This window comes from Ixodes scapularis, unplaced genomic scaffold (genome assembly GCF_016920785.2).
Source record: "Ixodes scapularis isolate PalLabHiFi unplaced genomic scaffold, ASM1692078v2 PGA_scaffold3__209_contigs__length_174095766, whole genome shotgun sequence".
In the NCBI taxonomy this organism is placed as follows: Eukaryota; Metazoa; Arthropoda; class Arachnida; order Ixodida; family Ixodidae; genus Ixodes; species Ixodes scapularis.
Genome location: NW_024609868.1, coordinates 116597066 through 116613556, shown reverse-complemented (window position 1 = coordinate 116613556; position 16491 = coordinate 116597066). Strand labels below are relative to the sequence as shown.

Sequence of the window (16491 nt, the reverse complement as noted above, 5' to 3'; positions counted from 1 at the left end):
GTCTTGATTCAGAAGTGCGACCTTCTCAGCGTTATATTTGGTGTTAGGAAGCTCTTGTAATATTGATTTTCTCCGTCGCGAACTGTTTAAAACATTTCTGGAAGACGGAAAAGTGTTTCCTGCGATTTCAGATAGAGCTTCAGATAACTGGCAGCCATGATTTTAGGCCACAATATGGCCAAATGTCGCTACTCTGAAGTGTAGCTTATTTAGTGGCCCTAGGAAGATGATGGCGGCACAGCGCAGCACTGAGCTAGATTTCAGACGCAATGTTCTTCCCAAAAGTGGTGCGCGGCACATGTCTCGAACATTTCCACGATGAACGGCGCCACTTTTCTCAGGATAGACAGTCCGCGCCGTTGCGTTTTCGCCCCGACTCCCGGGAGGGTCTTTTAAGATTGTTTAGCCAGCACAGGGAATGGTGGTCACCGAGTATCTATAGACTGACATGCTGTTTACAAACAAGCCCATGTTTGCCCACACCAGGTGTAGGCACTACGCGTGCACAGAAACCAAATTCGCGTGAAGCGAAACGTCTGCGCATGCGCCATGCCATCGGCAGTGCCACCGCAGCTGCGCGACGTCAGGGCCGCGTGTTGGTCTATACAGAAATTCAATTACCCGCTAAATTCAGCGGGAAAGTTCACATCTCGTGACATAGACCTCAATCTAGTTTCCCCACCAAAATTTAGAGGGAAAATATGTCACGCGACCTTTACGTGCGAAACAATCGCACGACAAACGGTGCACGCAAAGTCGTCGTCGTCGTCTGCTTCGCACGCCGGAAAAGCGGCGAGAAAAAAAGCGGTCAGATGTAGCCATGCGACCTCCGGCCACGAGCTTCCGTGCTAGTGTTTCGCTTCAATGACTGCAGCAAAATATCTATTGGATAGTCTACCGAGGCAATAATAAATCGCCTGGAAAAGAATAAAACAATTTTGAGGTGCGTCAGTTTAATACGCAGCCAGATTGCCTCCACCCGTGACGTCACAGCAGGAGCACTACGGCCTTGATTCTAGGTGGTGTTGGTTTGCGTGAAGAATGGCAAGGGAGAGAGCGCTCTCCCTAGTACCCATGTAGGCCCTTGCGTTTGAACATCGCCGTTCTCTGCCGGAGAGGAGCACAAACAGCTACCGCCATAAAATTACAATTCTCTCGCACATATCCGTGGTCCTCAAACTTTTTTGACCTCAAGGAACACCAGTCTTTCTCGACCGACACATTGGCAGTGATGCAGTAAAGCAGTCGAGAAGCCGAGAGACATTGTAAGCAATAATGCATGCACATACTGGGAGTGTTTGGGACACAGTTATGCACCATTGAGTATTTGTCGTCTGCTCAGATAATGGTCAAATTGGAAAGGCACGGCAGAGATGGCCAAGGAAATTGGGCACGTTGGGGAACCTTCGAGTTTCTAGAAACCGTTTGAGAACCCATGTTATACGCCACCGTTTAAATTAAAGCTCGGCTTTGAATTATCCAAACATGTAAAATTTAAATTCCTTTGTGCTTGATGCTGCAAACCTGAACAGACTCCTGCTGGTTTTGTCAGCCCGTTCCCAAAAGATGGAGATTCTCGTTGCAAAAAAACAGCCTTCCTGTCGCCTGTGCAGTCAAAGGGGCAACAAGTCACCACAGGTCCACACTTCTTTTTGCAAGTGTTTTACTAATGCAAAATGCACATGTTCCATACAATTCCAAAGATGTCTGTGGCACAACCTGTTTTCAAACAAAAACTGTTGCACGGAGCTTCATTCTGACAAACAAATGAGTGTAAATGGGAACACCTACAACAAAAAATAAAAGTTGAATTATGCTTAGGACTCCTATGACACTCGGTTCGACCCCGCGGCGACTACGGAGCAAAGGCCACAAGTGCTAGAGCATGCACGTTCCAAGAAGGGAAGTGCTTTTGAAATCCACGAGCTCCAGCTTGTAGCATTTGCCACGTACCCTCCGCAAGCCGAGACGGCATACAGATTCAGAAGACGGGGACAAAAAATATATACCAAATGCATTCCTCTATCTTCAGAAGTAGCGCGAGAATGATTCTGCTCAATGACCCGAGATTCCGCCCACCCCCTAGGCTGGCACGAGCAAAAGCTACACCACACTTGCCAAACCGCAGCTTCCCGTGTACAGACCCAGAAGGTGGTCATGAAGACTTTATCTGGCTTGCGCAGTGACGGGAATGCATTAACAAGTACGAGTCTTCAATACCCGTGTCAGCCAGGGGGTGGGCGGCACATGGAACGGTGCTATGACCCTCTTTCACGGGGATCGTCTCCTTGGCAACTCTTTGCACGCACGCCTCGAGGGCGGCCCTCGCAAAACGTTGACGTACCTTTGCATATCTCGTGATGATGGTAGAGTACGGTAACCTAGCAGCGTGCCTTCGACGCGGCCTACACGAAGGAAGAATCCTAGCTTTATCAAAACGCCTCTCGCTCCCTACAGGCGGGCTCGCCTCGAACGTCTAACGGAGCAAAAACGGGCTCCGTCGTCAAACGAGGCAAATTTGTTTTTCTATAGGTAGTAGACCCTCGCGAAGCCTGTGTGTAAACACCACACAAGCATTTCAAGTATACAACATGCGGCCCTAAATTGAAAAACCGTCCTCCGATCTCTCCGACCCCCAAACTAGTTCCCCGGAAATGCACCTATACTTGGTGCTAAGACGAAAAATAAACCTAGGTCAAAAACAATGGAAAATAAATGAAGATGCTAACAGAAGAAAAACAGAAGCGACCCTTAGCCTCCGGCATTCTCTACGCAGGCCGTCGTTACAACCGGAGAAAAAAGGAGGAGCAATTTATTTTAAAAAATTTTCCAAACTTTGTCTTCTAGAGACAAGAATCAAGCTGGGCGGAGGTACAATGACTGAAGGAAAAAGAAAAAAAAAAAGAGCAGAACACCTTGTTTGACATATCAAGCAACGCATCGTGCCCGGTATAACAGCGGCGAGAACTAGAATACGGGGAAGAAAAAGACAATATAGGAAAATAGAAAAAAAAGTGTGAATAAAACTAAATCAGTTTCTTCCCCGTAGCCATCCTGTGGTAGCGATGGCTCCCGGCAGTCGGTGGTGGCGGAAAGTGGTGGTGGCGGAAGGTCGTGGTGCGGGTGTAAATGGCGGCAGGCAGGAACTAGATCTTGGGCAACTTGGAAGCCTTGACAACCGGGTTGTTCCTCTGCAAGATGTGGCGGCCTTCCGTCTTGTAGTCGTGGGAACAGTGGTGCAGCTCCGCGTAGCGGTGCGCGGCGCAGAAGTTCTTGCCGCACCTGCGACAAAGTGCGAAGCGAAGTTTTGGGGTCTGATACCGCAAAAAAGGTTCTACTGTTCGCTTTGAAACACCCAGCCGAGTGTGCAAAAAAAGCCCTCCAACTGACTCGAGTGCCAAACGTCACAAATTGACGACAGCACCACCCCATGGGGACCTTTCCCACTTTCCCACTAGCTTTGTTTGGATGGCGAAGATTTAAAAAGAAAAATTGTAGAGCCCTTCCATTTTACGTGAAGTTGGAAGATGAGCAAAGTTGTTATTTTTTCGACGTCTAAGACGATGCCTAGAGGACGGCGTCTAGGACGACCTCTAGGACGAACTCAAAAACGACTCCTAGGACAACCTCGAGGACGTCTAGGATGACCTCAAGGACGACTTCTAGGACGATGCCTAGAGGACAACACCTAGGACGACCTCAAGGATGACTTCTAGGATGACCTCAAGGACGACCTAAAGGATGACTTCTAGGATGACCTCAAGGACGACCTAAAGGATGACTTCTAGGATGACCTCAAGGACGACCTCTCAGATGACCTCAAAAACAACCTCGAGGACGACTTCTGGGACGGCCTCGAGGATGACGTCTAGGACAACCTCAAGGACAACTCCTAGGACGACATCGAGGAGGACACCTAGCATGACCTCGAGAACGACTTCTAGGATGACCTTGAGGACGACCTCGAAGACAATGCCTAAAGATGAAAACAAGGGATGGGGACCTCACTATCTAATAATGCCAAGGAAGGCTGACTCATGCTGGTAGCCCCCTCTTTTTATTTTTATTTATGCATACTTGTCACGACTAATGGGAAGTTTTTTTGTGAAAATCTGCGGACGCATTTTTTTCCCACATCCTAGAAGGTAACAGCTTCGCTGTAAAACAGACATTTCATCCATCCGTCCAGTTGAAAGGGCCATGTCGGCAGCACCACACTGGGTCATTCGAGCCAATCTGTCTTTTTTATTATTTTTGCAACAGCTAGGAAAATGAGCAGGTCCTCTTCGCTTCCATTAATGTAAAATATAAGACAATGGCAAAGCCAGCAAACCAGAGCTCCTATAACTCCCTTTCAAGTATTGTGCACAACAGTCCAAGAAATACAAAAGCAGGCACGTTATTTTAGAGCGGGAATTTTCAAACTTTTTAATCTCGAGGAACCCACTTTTGCCCCCAACAACAACCGAGATCCTCTCCTAGTCTAAGCATTGGCCCTATAATGCAGTGGAGAAGCTTAGAGACCTTATAAATGACAATGCACACACTGAGGAGTGCTTGGCCTATAGTTATGCATCAATGGGTGACTGAGGCCTGCTAAAATAGTGCTTGAACAGGAAGAACACTTGCTTCGGAAACGGGCGGCCAGGAAAATTTGGGAGCTCGAGGAACCCACGAGGGTACTCTGGAGAACCTCTGGGGTTCTTGGGACCCAGTCTGAGAACCCACGATTCAAGTTTAGAAGGTGCTGCTTCGCACAAGAGCTTGTGTCACCAAAGACACACTCTCAAACCCACAGCTTAAATAGCACGGCACACAGATTGCCAGGCAGGAGCGTAGTGAGGAGCGTCATTGCAGGAGCAATTTGGTGAGGCTCCCCGACAAACCACGCCTCGTTCGGGACGGCCTGCCCCCTCTGCCGCTGAGCGGCGGTGCAGCCCTCCTCACCTGCAGACGTAGGTGGAGGCCAGGCCCGTCTTGCGGTTGCACCAGGAGCAGCGCTTGGCCAGCTTCTTCTTTCCCTTGAGCGGGGGCAGCTGCGACTGACTAGACTCCTGCGAGCTCTCCCCCGTCTCGCTGTTCTCCTTGGGGCACTCGTCCACGGCGGAGGATACCACCTGCGGTGCCTGCACCACCCGGATCCCCTCAGCATCTCGTCTCACATTCCTTGCATTCTTGCCTTATCCTGATCTTCTCATCTCGCATTCCCTACATCTCATCCGTCACATTAACTGCCTCTCATCTTATCCTGGCATGCATTTCCGCCATCTCATCTCTAGCTTTCCCTGAATCTCATAAAATCTGGAGTTTTTACGTACCAAACCAACGAAGGGCATCTGGCATGCCCCAGTGGAGGACCGAGGATTAATTTCAACCACCTGGGGATCTTTTGGTATTATCAATCAAAATGCCGACTACATGACACCTCTTCCGCAATAAGCCTCCGTCAGATTGCGGGCACCCCGGCCGGGATTCGAAGTTGCCGCCTAGGAATCCATAGGCCGGCGCTTTGCCTCAAGACCACGCTGCACCTTGTCTTACCATTATCCCATATTCCCGAGATTATCCTTATCTTTATCCTGATCAGATATTTCTTTTATCTCCTTGCATGCGTTGCCTACATCTCAATTTCACTACCTTGTTAAGAAAGTACCTACTGCAACAATCAATGCTATGATGCAGCACCAAATGTCAATCGTTAACAATTGCATGCGCCATTTAATGGCTTTTCTTGTAACTCAAAGCACTGCAAATAAAGGACTGGGGGGAAGATAGATGTCACCCATCCCTACTGCAAAGAAGGAGGTAAATTGCTATTCGCCAGGGTTCAATGAGACGGAAAATATTCAAGAAGCGTTGAGTATTTCCCAGAGTGCAAACGAACTAAATTCAGTCTATCTTTTCAGACAAATGCACACAACCGTTCCTTAAGGGCCAACCAACAAGAAACTTTTCAAACAAACTGAGTACCCTCCTCCCCACTTTCTCTCAACCCTCTCCCACTGGTCAGGTGAGAGCAGGGAATCTTTTTTGCGCCGGTTTCAATTGAAGGGTTCGTCAACAATGTCTCCTGCCAGTGAGAGAACAATGAAAGAGGGTGAGAAGGAAGGGGGCTGACGTCTCAAGAAAAGAAAATTTTGCTTTTAACAATAGTAAATGGAAAAGTGGTCTTATCTCAAAAATATATTTTCTCAAGGGGATACCCATCATACAAGGCCGCTCGATTTGTCGTCGTTCAAACTGACCGGCATCGTTTAGTGCGTCTTCTGAACATCCAACAAAAGTTTCATCCACCTTTCAGCACCTTGCAATCATTTTCAAAACTTTTCCAACGGCTGCTCCAAGGAACACAGTATTTACAAAAACAGTCTACTTTCAATGTCCTTATAACGCACGTGGTATGCCACAAAATAAAAAAATATTCCTGAAAAAAAAGAAGTTATGCTACACGCTTATTTTGTCCCTTGCTTAGGTAGTTTCTAAACCTTTTGAAAGTAGCGGGGGGCACTTATTGTGATGGGGGCACGTGCATGGTATTGTACGGTAAATGCAACTCAACGCTCCTGGAATGCGCTCGAGTTTTGTCTCTCATCTGCTAGAAACATTGCATGAAAGCTGGTGGCACCCTGCATCCTGCTAGTGAAACTCACAGGAGCAGACGACTTGGCCCCGGCCGACGGACCCGCGCTGGTGGACTGCCGCTCAGGACTGTTCTCGGAAGGGCCGTTGGACTTGGGCTCTGCAAGACACGCGCACCATAAATAATCATACGCAAACCCACATCTTCAAGTGATCATGTTGTGCACACTATACGAAGCACTCCGGGCTTCCATTTGACTGTAAAAAAATTGCAGCGGCATACAAACCGGCCGATGGAGAGAAAGAACAAGGTTTAACTCGTTCAGTCCTAATTGGGTCACCTTTCTGCTGTTGATTCATCACGCTCATATCCTCTGAGCGGAGGTCCTTAAAAAAGCTTAAACGAGTCGGCGACTTCTGAAAAGCGCAGCAGTTTTTTTGTCGGAGAAACCACTATTCACGTATCTCTATGCTTCTCAGGCAAACTCGGTGCTTTGAATTGAGCTTCGTACCGCAGAACAGAGTTGCGGAATGAGCACCCCCATTCCATTCCCATTCCACAGAATTTAATTTTCCAATAATGCCATTCCTTTGAACTCCTAGGAATGAAAACACTGAGCCCATTCCCACACCTGAAAAGTGGCGCTTGACGGCTACATTAGGTTGCCAAAAAATAACGTCAGCATAAAGCTGACGTTATGAAACGTATAGACAACTGCAAGAATATTGTAAGGGGCAGCAAGGAAGAAGATAACGTGACAGAAATAAGAGGAAAAAGACGAGAATGGACCGATGGATGCTAGGAATAGACAGACTAAAATAGGACAAACCCCATTAACCGCGACATTTGGTGGCAGTGGAGGGATCATCGCCTATGGATACCCGATGGCAAGTGGCTGCCGCAGAGGCAAGTGAGGATGCAACGGATTCTGCAATGACAGACCACGGAGGGGTTGTACCGTTGACTAGCTGAAAGCAATGCAGCCAGTTCCGCCAACCTGCTGGAAGCCTTCGGTGGTCACCTGGCCAGCTGTCTTGCTCAAGTGGAAACCACAGTGGAGCAGCGAGTCACCACCATGAGTCAACAAGTGGATAATACTCTTCAATCAATGGAGTCCAGGGTCCAACGCCTGGAGCTGCATGCTTCCCCTGAGGCACCAAGAGAAGGGTCGAGCAACAACGGAAGTAACGTCCTATACCTTCAAGCTTCGGTTGGGGTCCACAGGCCGTTTGTTTGGGAACATCTTCTACGATATAATCCGACGACCCTGCAATTGTCATCGCCAAACAGCAAGCACTCTCCAGGAACTAGCCAATGCAGTCGAGCGTTTGACAATTAAAGTTTTTGTTTGGTTCCCCGAAACAGTGCTAGGCGAACTGTCAACGTAGGCGTTCACTGATGCGATTAACGATGCCGAGATCTAGCACTTTGTAAGACTTGCACGTCCATGCATGATTCCGTCTGCATTGGCCCATGCACTGGATGTGGACGCCACCAACTCGGCAATCGAGTCTGCACAACCTTCCGATGCTCAAAGGCATGGTTCCCCGTGGTCTACGGAGTTCACGCTCCGGAAACACTCAACGCCGGTGCTTTAACCGAAACCACGAGGAACACATTGCCCAGACTTGCCTCCTGACTCCACATAGCCAGCAGGGAAACTACCGAGCAAGACCGAAGGGGCAGGATCCCACATAGTTCATCGAGTCCTCCATTTTGTCGATATCATCAAACTACTCGAGGGCACCACAACTAAGCGTTTGCCTTCAAGGAATATAGCAAAACATCACCGCCATCATGGATACGGGTGCGGGAGTAACTGTTATCAATGCCGACTTGCTAAAATCTCGTACGGCTCTCCAGGTCTCTCATGACACCTTATTTGTTTTCTGCCAACAGGTCAGCCATCTAACAAGAGGGACAAACTAATTTGACAGTGTAAAACATGAAAACGAGTGTTACTCTTCTATTTGTCGTCGCCCGTAACCTTCAGTGGCCGGATTCTCGGTTGTGATTGGTGCTCTGCTGTCGGCTTGTCTTTCTCATTTTGCCACGATGAACATGATTGCGCTGTTTTGCCGGTGATATCCCAGCCAAAGCCACGCCATATCGACAACGACAGCACCCACGAAATGCAACAAAGAAAGTGATCTCCTCAGGAGTAGGGTGCCTCCATGAGCGCTTTGCTTAAAGGGATACTGAATCGAAACTTAAAATATACAGGAAACACCTAGAGATAAGTCAAATGGAATCAGATAAACCTGTAATTGATAATCGCATGGTCATATTTCAAGCGGATGGCTGTATTTTTCGTTCTAAATGCCTGGATTTCAGCGAGCGCTTCAAAATCAGCCGTCGAAGAGCGCGATGCATCTCGGGAGATCCGGCGCGGTCTTGACGTCATCATGACTCGGAGGGCCAAGCGTACCGTAGTTATGAGTCTTGCCACTTGGTGGCATCAGCGTGTTACAATCTCACATAGTCGAAGTACCCGAGGGCTGTAGTAGCATACTGTGGAGCCGGCGGAGCGGCTTCAAGTGAATGGTCGCCGACCAACGCGACGAGAGCGGTCGGTAGATGACATTAATAAGGACGAAGAAGCCGCCACGCCGCTACATCACCAGGCCATGATGGCCGAGAAGCGATTCTGCCTAGAGTCGTATTTGTACGACCCATCTGTCTTGTCTTCATCGTCCGCATCAGGTAACAGAGCTTATTCACAAAACGATCTTACAGCAAAACCTAAGTACCGTATTTACGAAGCGAAATTATCGCAAGTTTTTCGCACGCTACGATGAGATCCTACGACCACGCCTACGACAGCTACAAAGCTTTACGGACTTTTTGTGATCAAATTTACATCGCCAGCCACATCGCACGCTTACGTCTTCGCGACGACCAACATGCATTTCTATGTGCTCTCTGTGCGCGTCCCAACAAGAGAAAAGAAGAAAAAAAAAGTAATTGAAACTGAACACCGCGGCGGAGACAAACGGAAGAACCACGGATACCTGAAAAAAACTACAACGACAAGGACCCACCGACCAAGCGACCACCGAAGACGCTAGGCTTAGCAAAACACTTCGACGATCCGGGGCAAGACCACCTGCACACGACCGGCTGGCTTGATGAATGGAATACGCCCACGCGACCTTTGTGGACCCTCCTCGTATGAATAGTTTGATCCCTGACCTCTAATTTGGGGTAAGAAGGTCAGTCTCTCCCCCCGTCGTCCCTTCAGATGCAGCGTGACCAATGTTTCGTCGAAAAAGGAGACACTCCTATAAATTCTATTTCCTTTTTTGTGTGTGTGTTATGGAGCTCAAATAAACGCCATATGAATTGCCTTCGCGACATGGGTACGTACACTTTTGTTTAGATGTCCATTTTATTTCGACATGATACGCCAACACATGTCGAGTTAGAGCAGTTTTTGGGAGCGACTCAATGCCGGTCCAATCTTTCTCTGCCGAGCGTCTCGTCAGCATCGAGTTGCGATTGTCTAGAGGCCCAGCAGTTCATAAAATCGGTTGTGAAAGACCGATCCCGAAGCGGCTACCAAGAACGCTGACACTCTTTTACTCCAAACGTATCTTCCTGGACGTTGGCTCTCTCCCTCATCCCCGAAAAGCGCCGCAAATATTTGTTTACATGCGCGCCGCTTTGCAGAGCCGTACGGGCCGTCTCCTTTTAGCAACGATGGTAGTTGTGTTGACTTCTTAGTGATCGAGTTCGTTATCAGTTGCGGTCGACGAAGGCAGCTATTTCGTAATCAGGAAAGGTGGGCATGCGGGCCTGTTTTAAAGGGGTACTCCACCGGTTTTTTCATTGTCTCCGATTTGCTTGAAATTTTGCTAAACTAGCCAACAAACATTGCTAAAATAGTATCCCAAATATTAGGTCAAAATATTGCTTTTTCGCGAAGTTATTGAATTTACTTTTTTGGTCTTCACCATGTTTTTCAAACTGAAAGTCTCTACTGGCAACAACAACAAAGTGACGTCAGTGGAAGGCAGGGGTTAACTTTTTGGACTACAGAAGTTGTTCCCAACGGATTTGAAGCAGTTTCATGGTGTCAAATGAGTGCTTTGGAAGCTCGCTCCCGTATCCGCGCTCCAGCACGGAAGAAATGATTGCCATATTCTATTTTTAGACTACTTGCTCGATTGGCAAGCCTGCCTGCCACTGACGTCACGGCACTGAAAAGTGCGCGAATATTTGAATATTAGTTTTTGCACCATTTTCATTTGCCGATTTCACAATACCTATTATGTATTTCGCGATGCTAAATAGCATACCGGAAAGGCTAAAGGCTGGGGAATCCGGAAATATAGTTAGTTGAGGTAGCTCAAAAAATCGGTGGAGTACCCCTTTAAACAGACAATTCGTAGCGTGAATATTACATTGCACGTACACAATCTCCAAACCAGCCCAAAGAAGCGTTGCCGGAAAGACCGCCCGATACTAAAACGAACGGTGGCCAACTCTGCTGTTGCTTTCTCCATCAAAGCGCCTCGGTACTAAATTCAGGCCTAAGTAATGCCTATGAGTGGCCGTACTTCCCGCTGTGGCGCTGCTCTTACGGGCATGTTGTCGTCACGACATTCCATCGATGCTTCACAGACATCCACGAGGTGGTTTTTGGTTATCGTTTTATTCAGTTTAAAATTTGTTTTCTCGCGTTATCCTACGGAATATTGGTATTGGTGAAGTCCTACTTTAACCCTCTTTATGTTCAAGCAAAGAGATGGGCTCTAGAATTTGGTTTCCGTACCCCTTTAAGGTGATGACACCTTACCTTTTTGTTCCCAACGCTTATTTTTTTGTCACGAAGCGCATGAAAGAGCATGTCCCTGCACGAGCTCAATGCACTGACTGTGCTACGGCGACATTTTCTCTCAACGATTTCTTTGTATTTTCTGTGCGAACTTGGCTGTCGGCATCGAGTAATTCAAAGGATGGCATCTCCCTAAACAGAAGAACACTGAGGCACCCCAAAGGCATTTAGAATGCCTTTGGAAAATGCCAAAGAGACAGCAGACTGTTTCACGGTAAAGAAACGGCAATGACGCAAATCGCCAAGAGGCGCCGAAAAGCCGCAAGAACCAGCGCCATCCTGGACTGTGGCAGCGAAAACTCTGGCCGCCTGGCACTGACCGGCGGGGATGCGGCTCTCCTCGCCCTCGTGGTCTGCCGCCAGGCGCCCCAGCCTCGACAGGTTGCGCCGGAGCTCGTTGCTCGCCTGCAGCAGCTCGCCATGTACCTTGCGGAACAGGGGGATCACCGCCAGGCGTGAAGACGACGACGTCCTCCCGCCCGCCAGAGCCCAGCGGATGCCCTCCGCCCCCGTGCGAGGGCCCAGGGCAGGACTGGGCGGCTGCCTCCGCTGCGCCAATCCCGGCGACGACCGCTCCGCCACGACGCGCGCCAGGCGCCGGTGGAGGGCGTAGCCCTCCGGCCGGTTCCCCGCTACGAGCAAAGAATTGCGAGACATTTATAAAAAAAATAAAGAGGAAGTGGAGTTTCAAGTTTGTAATCGAGTGCTACGTCCGCCCAAGGCTTTAGTACCGCTCTCCACCTGCACAAGCATGAAGCTTCAACGCGTCGCAACGGCGTGCCAGGAGCACCAACCGACCCAAGGAGGCACCTCAGTTCGCTCGACGGGCTCGGAAATTTTGTTCCCCATTATAAGCCTACATTTAGGTATACGACTATAGGTCACGACCTCCAACTTTAGAGCTCTGAGAGAAAACAATGTTGACCTCCATTTAAATTACGGTGCCAGGAACGCGTCCGTGACCGGCATGTCTACCGAGTCCTCCGACGTGGTCCCTCAATTTCCCCCGGACTACGTCGAAAAAGCATTATGCTGTTGCCTGTAGCAATCCTGGCGGTGGCGCGGCAGCAAAGGTTAGTGTGGAAGACGCCCGCTCTCCCGCCCGACAGAAACCAAAGCAGACGCGAGATGGGACAACGGCGGCAACCCTCCCATTCTCTCGCCCTTTTGGCCGGCATCTCTATGACCAACCGCCGGGATCGCGAAGTCTGACGGCACGACTACAGTTGCTCCCGCGACACAATTTGTCGCCCCTTTGGGACCTCTTTCGACACGCGGGCGGGATGCAACGCCAAATGCGCCGGTCGAAGACTTGTTCCGGGCACCGTAGTTCAAATAATTATAGTATCTGCCTGTAGCCCTGAGAGGCCACAAGAAATATGTTGCTGTAGGAGAGCGTCTTCTCGTCTAGTGCGTGGGACCCCGAAAGCGGGTAGCGATTGTTACATTTTTGGTTTGCTACTGTCTTACCGCGGTCCACTAAAAAAATGATACAGGTTCAAACATGCTGACAAAAAAAAACAGGAAGCACAGAATGTGTCCAGCACAAACCACACTCCGCGAGTCATTTGTGCTAGATTTTTTTATCTTTTCACTGTCTATTCTGTCGTTTATTTTTATTTTATTCTCTTATTTTTATACCTTATTTATTTATTGATTTTATTTCTTATCTACTTTAAGTAATTTTTTTATATTTGATTTATGTATTACGAACATAGGCGTAGACTACGGGGGGGGCATCGGGGCTCATGCCTCCCCTGGTGAGATCCGGGGGGGGGGGGGGGGGGGGGGGGGGGGGGGGGGGGGGGGGCAGAGCCCCTTTCCGGGGCCGGGCCATGATCCTTACCGAGACGCTGTTTACGTGCCATGTAACGAGCTTCTAGTAGTGGCATCTAAACAAAATAACGCCCACGTTCCCTTTATTGACAAAATACGTAGAAAATGGAATCCAAGCGTGCTTTCGTTAGCTTCAATCTCCAGTTCTGGCAAAAAGGCAAAAAGGCACTGTGGCACTAGACTAGGTTACGCTTGCCTACCCTACGTCAAAACAAGAGCCGCGTTTGGGGGCGGACGCACCTTCCGAAGAGTGGACGAGCGGACTGGGTGAAGACAGGGGGCCGTCCTCCTTGGCCGAGGGCGGCAGGTCGCCCAGGGAGTCCGTAGAGAGCTCCGCCTCTCCGTCAGACTCTCGGCTCTTCTCCGGGGAGCAGGGCGAGGAGACGGCCGAGGGACGGATCGCAGAGTGCAGCACCGACAGCCGCACAAACCTAATCCGGGGAAAAAAACTGTGAAAAAAAAACAACTGCATACCAGTTCACAAATTGCAGCTCTGCGTTTACTCTTTAACGGTACTGTTTAAAGGAATGCTGAACTGAAATTTTGAGCTCACGAAACAAGGCTTGAGGGGTAGGGGGGACACTGAAAAACCCCAAAACATCTCTCATACAGCGATGTCTCTAACGGATGGCTGTATTTTTTAAAAAGAAGCGCACGATTGAACATGGCTGACGAGGTTGACGAGACATGCGACGTCGAGATTCTCATTCCCTCTCCTCCTCACTTCGTCCCCTCGAGCAGGTGAACGGAAGGAAACAAGAGAGAAGCGAGGCTGCTTCCCCTCAAAACTGTTCTAAGAGAATTGTGACGTCACATTCCTCGCCTGATCACGGCCTTCTTTTCCAGAAAATATGACCATCCGTTTGAGATTTCAATGTATGAGTGATGTTTCGGAGTTATTAGCATCCCGTTCAACACATCTGCAGGCTTATTTTGCGAAATTCAAATTCAGGTTCAGCATCCCTTCAACAAGTCCGCAATCCGGTCTTGGATGCCTCAAGAGCAAGTACCTGCAACACTGTATTGTTGTTTGAAAAATAGAAATAAAAATTTGGCAGATTTCTTTGTTGTCCGATACAATGCTGTGTACCTGTAACTGCGCAAGTCGTGCGTTTTTTGAAGATGGCTGTTCAACACAGAATCGAAGATGGCTGCTGAGCACGGAAGCTGTATATTCAAATGTTCGGAGCTCAAACATGCTACCTTCGATAATCGCAAATGAACCAACAGGGTCAGAGTAACAAACGTCCACAACATAGAATACACGGAATGAAACGGACGAAAAAAAGAGGAAAGGCTGCGGCAGTTGCGGCCCCTACGCTGCGCGATCGGCGCTGTTTAGAGCCATCTGTCAGCGGCTTTGTGCAGATTTTGCCTTCTACCCAGACCTAGTTCCTCAATCTGCCGCAACGACTCGTGTCGCTAGTTTTCTGCTACCACGGTGGAGGCTAGGGCCGCACCAGGCTGGCCACAGTTCATAAATATAGGTAGCTAGATAAGATTAACCTAGCTTAATAGAGGACAGGCAGAAGCTTGGGAAGAACTTTCAATAGTTCAGCTGGACTTTCGTTTTCAAGCACAGTGCAAAGTACAGTGAAAGGCAAAAAAAAAAACAATTTGATATTCAATTCGAAAACATCCAACCAAAACCACTATTCCCACTATTTGCTACCCTTTCACTTCAAACTCAACATTTCCTATCTGCACACGCACCCTACGAAAGCAGGCCCAGTTCACGTCTCTGGCATCTTCTCAGGAACATGCGGTCAGAAAATCCCCAGCAACCAAACGTACGAAGTTCCATTTTCTGCTCATGTCCTTACTCTCCCATTTGCCCACTCGCAATCGTTCCAAAAACCACCGGAATTTTATCTTTAATTTTGCACAGTGGAGAAGTGCCTGGACAGGACAGACACTGATAAACCTCGATTCAATTTCAATATACCGTAAAATACCGCAGAAGTGCCTGCTTCGTTCCCAAGTACCCACTACTATTAACATTTGCCAAGCCAAACTTGAAAATTCTGAAAACATACATTCAGCACCCCATTTGACTGGACAAGCGTCAAACAGTATTACCGTATTTTACGGTAATACTGTAGTCACAATGGGATGAGGACGGCAGGGAGATAATTCAGCCGTCCCGCCTCCGGCGACACTTCGGCATTTTACGAGCCCTGAACATGTACACAAAGTTGAAGCACGACGGAGGGCAACGAGCATGTGCCGGTGGCCGGGCACCCGACAGAGGTGCCCCGCAATTCTTATCCCGTTGGCGGCCACAGCAACAAACTATTTCCGCAACACGACCCCTGCCCGGCGTCTGTGCCTGGCGGCCAGACTCGCGGGAAAGGAACGTGCGGAGAAGGGGGCGGAGAGCGGTACGGTACCTGGCGGGAGCTGTCTGGGGCCTCTGGCAGTCCCAGGCGTCCAGCTGCAGGGGGGGCTCCAGCAGGGGGGCCAGGTCCCCCTCGGGAGCCTCCCGCTCCTTGGGGCCCTGCCGCCCCAGGGGGGGCAGCACCTGGGGAGGGGGCAAAGAAGCTCCGGGCAAACCGCCTGTGCCGGCAACTCCCCAAGCGTGAGGCTGGACGGAGTTGCGCGCTCACACCGGCAGCTTTTTAACCGACGGACGGCCTAACGCAGGATGCGGCGAATCTCTGGCATCTCGTCGTCTCTCTGCGGCCAATGAAGTTACAGCACCAGCCAAACAGAACGCCGGAAAACCAAGTGGAAAGCGTGAACATAAGCCACGCCTCGCATTTAAGTGGTTCGTGACTATACCGTCAAACCCATATGCATTGAATTCAAAGGAGATCGCAAAGTAGATTGGTATATCGGTAATTCCATATGGGTATAAAAGTATGTTAATTTCAGCTCCCAATTGTAATTTCGGCGCGTCTTTGCCTATACTGAAGACCGCAAAAACGGGAGCATACCAAAATGAGCATCCGAGAACCACTAAATAAAGCAGAACCTGGTTAAAACATAGTTGGTAGAAACAACGAACGCCATTGCTCGCGCATGCGCCTCGCCGCGCTTTTGCATGCGCGCGGCCACGACCTCGACAGCTTGGGCCACGGAACGTGAGAATAAAAAATAAAAAAGAAAGCTGAAGTTAGAAAAACAAGCGTGGGACGCGAAAAGAAAAGAAAGCAACTCTTTTCATTTGCAGATAAAAGCCAAACGAGCAAAAACAACAAAAGAATAATTTACATATGAAAGACAAGAGGGAAAAGAA

The 16491-nt window shown here is 49.1% G+C and overlaps 1 protein-coding gene across 8 annotated transcripts in view; it reads right to left on the bottom strand.

The window, feature by feature from the left end:
• Positions 1-1646: 1646 nt before the first annotated feature.
• The window catches only part of LOC8032340, a 50161-nt gene continuing 35316 nt past the window's right edge, over positions 1647-16491 (bottom strand). For 4 of the 8 annotated variants that reach the window (XM_029984666.3, XM_029984668.3, XM_029984667.4 and 1 more), the window contains exons 10-15: positions 15644-15774; positions 13494-13702; positions 11738-12049; positions 6651-6739; positions 4948-5126; positions 1647-3282 (exon numbers count right to left, since the gene is read on the bottom strand). In XM_029984666.3, coding sequence (XP_029840526.2) covers positions 3147-3282; positions 4948-5126; positions 6651-6739; positions 11738-12049; positions 13494-13702; positions 15644-15774 — 1056 coding nt within the window. In that variant the 3' untranslated portion in view covers positions 1647-3146. The remainder of the gene's footprint in view (positions 3283-4947; positions 5127-6650; positions 6740-11737; positions 12050-13493; positions 13703-15643; positions 15775-16491) is intronic. The other 4 variants (XM_029984669.3, XM_040499407.2, XM_040499406.2 and 1 more) reach the window with 1 other exon arrangement.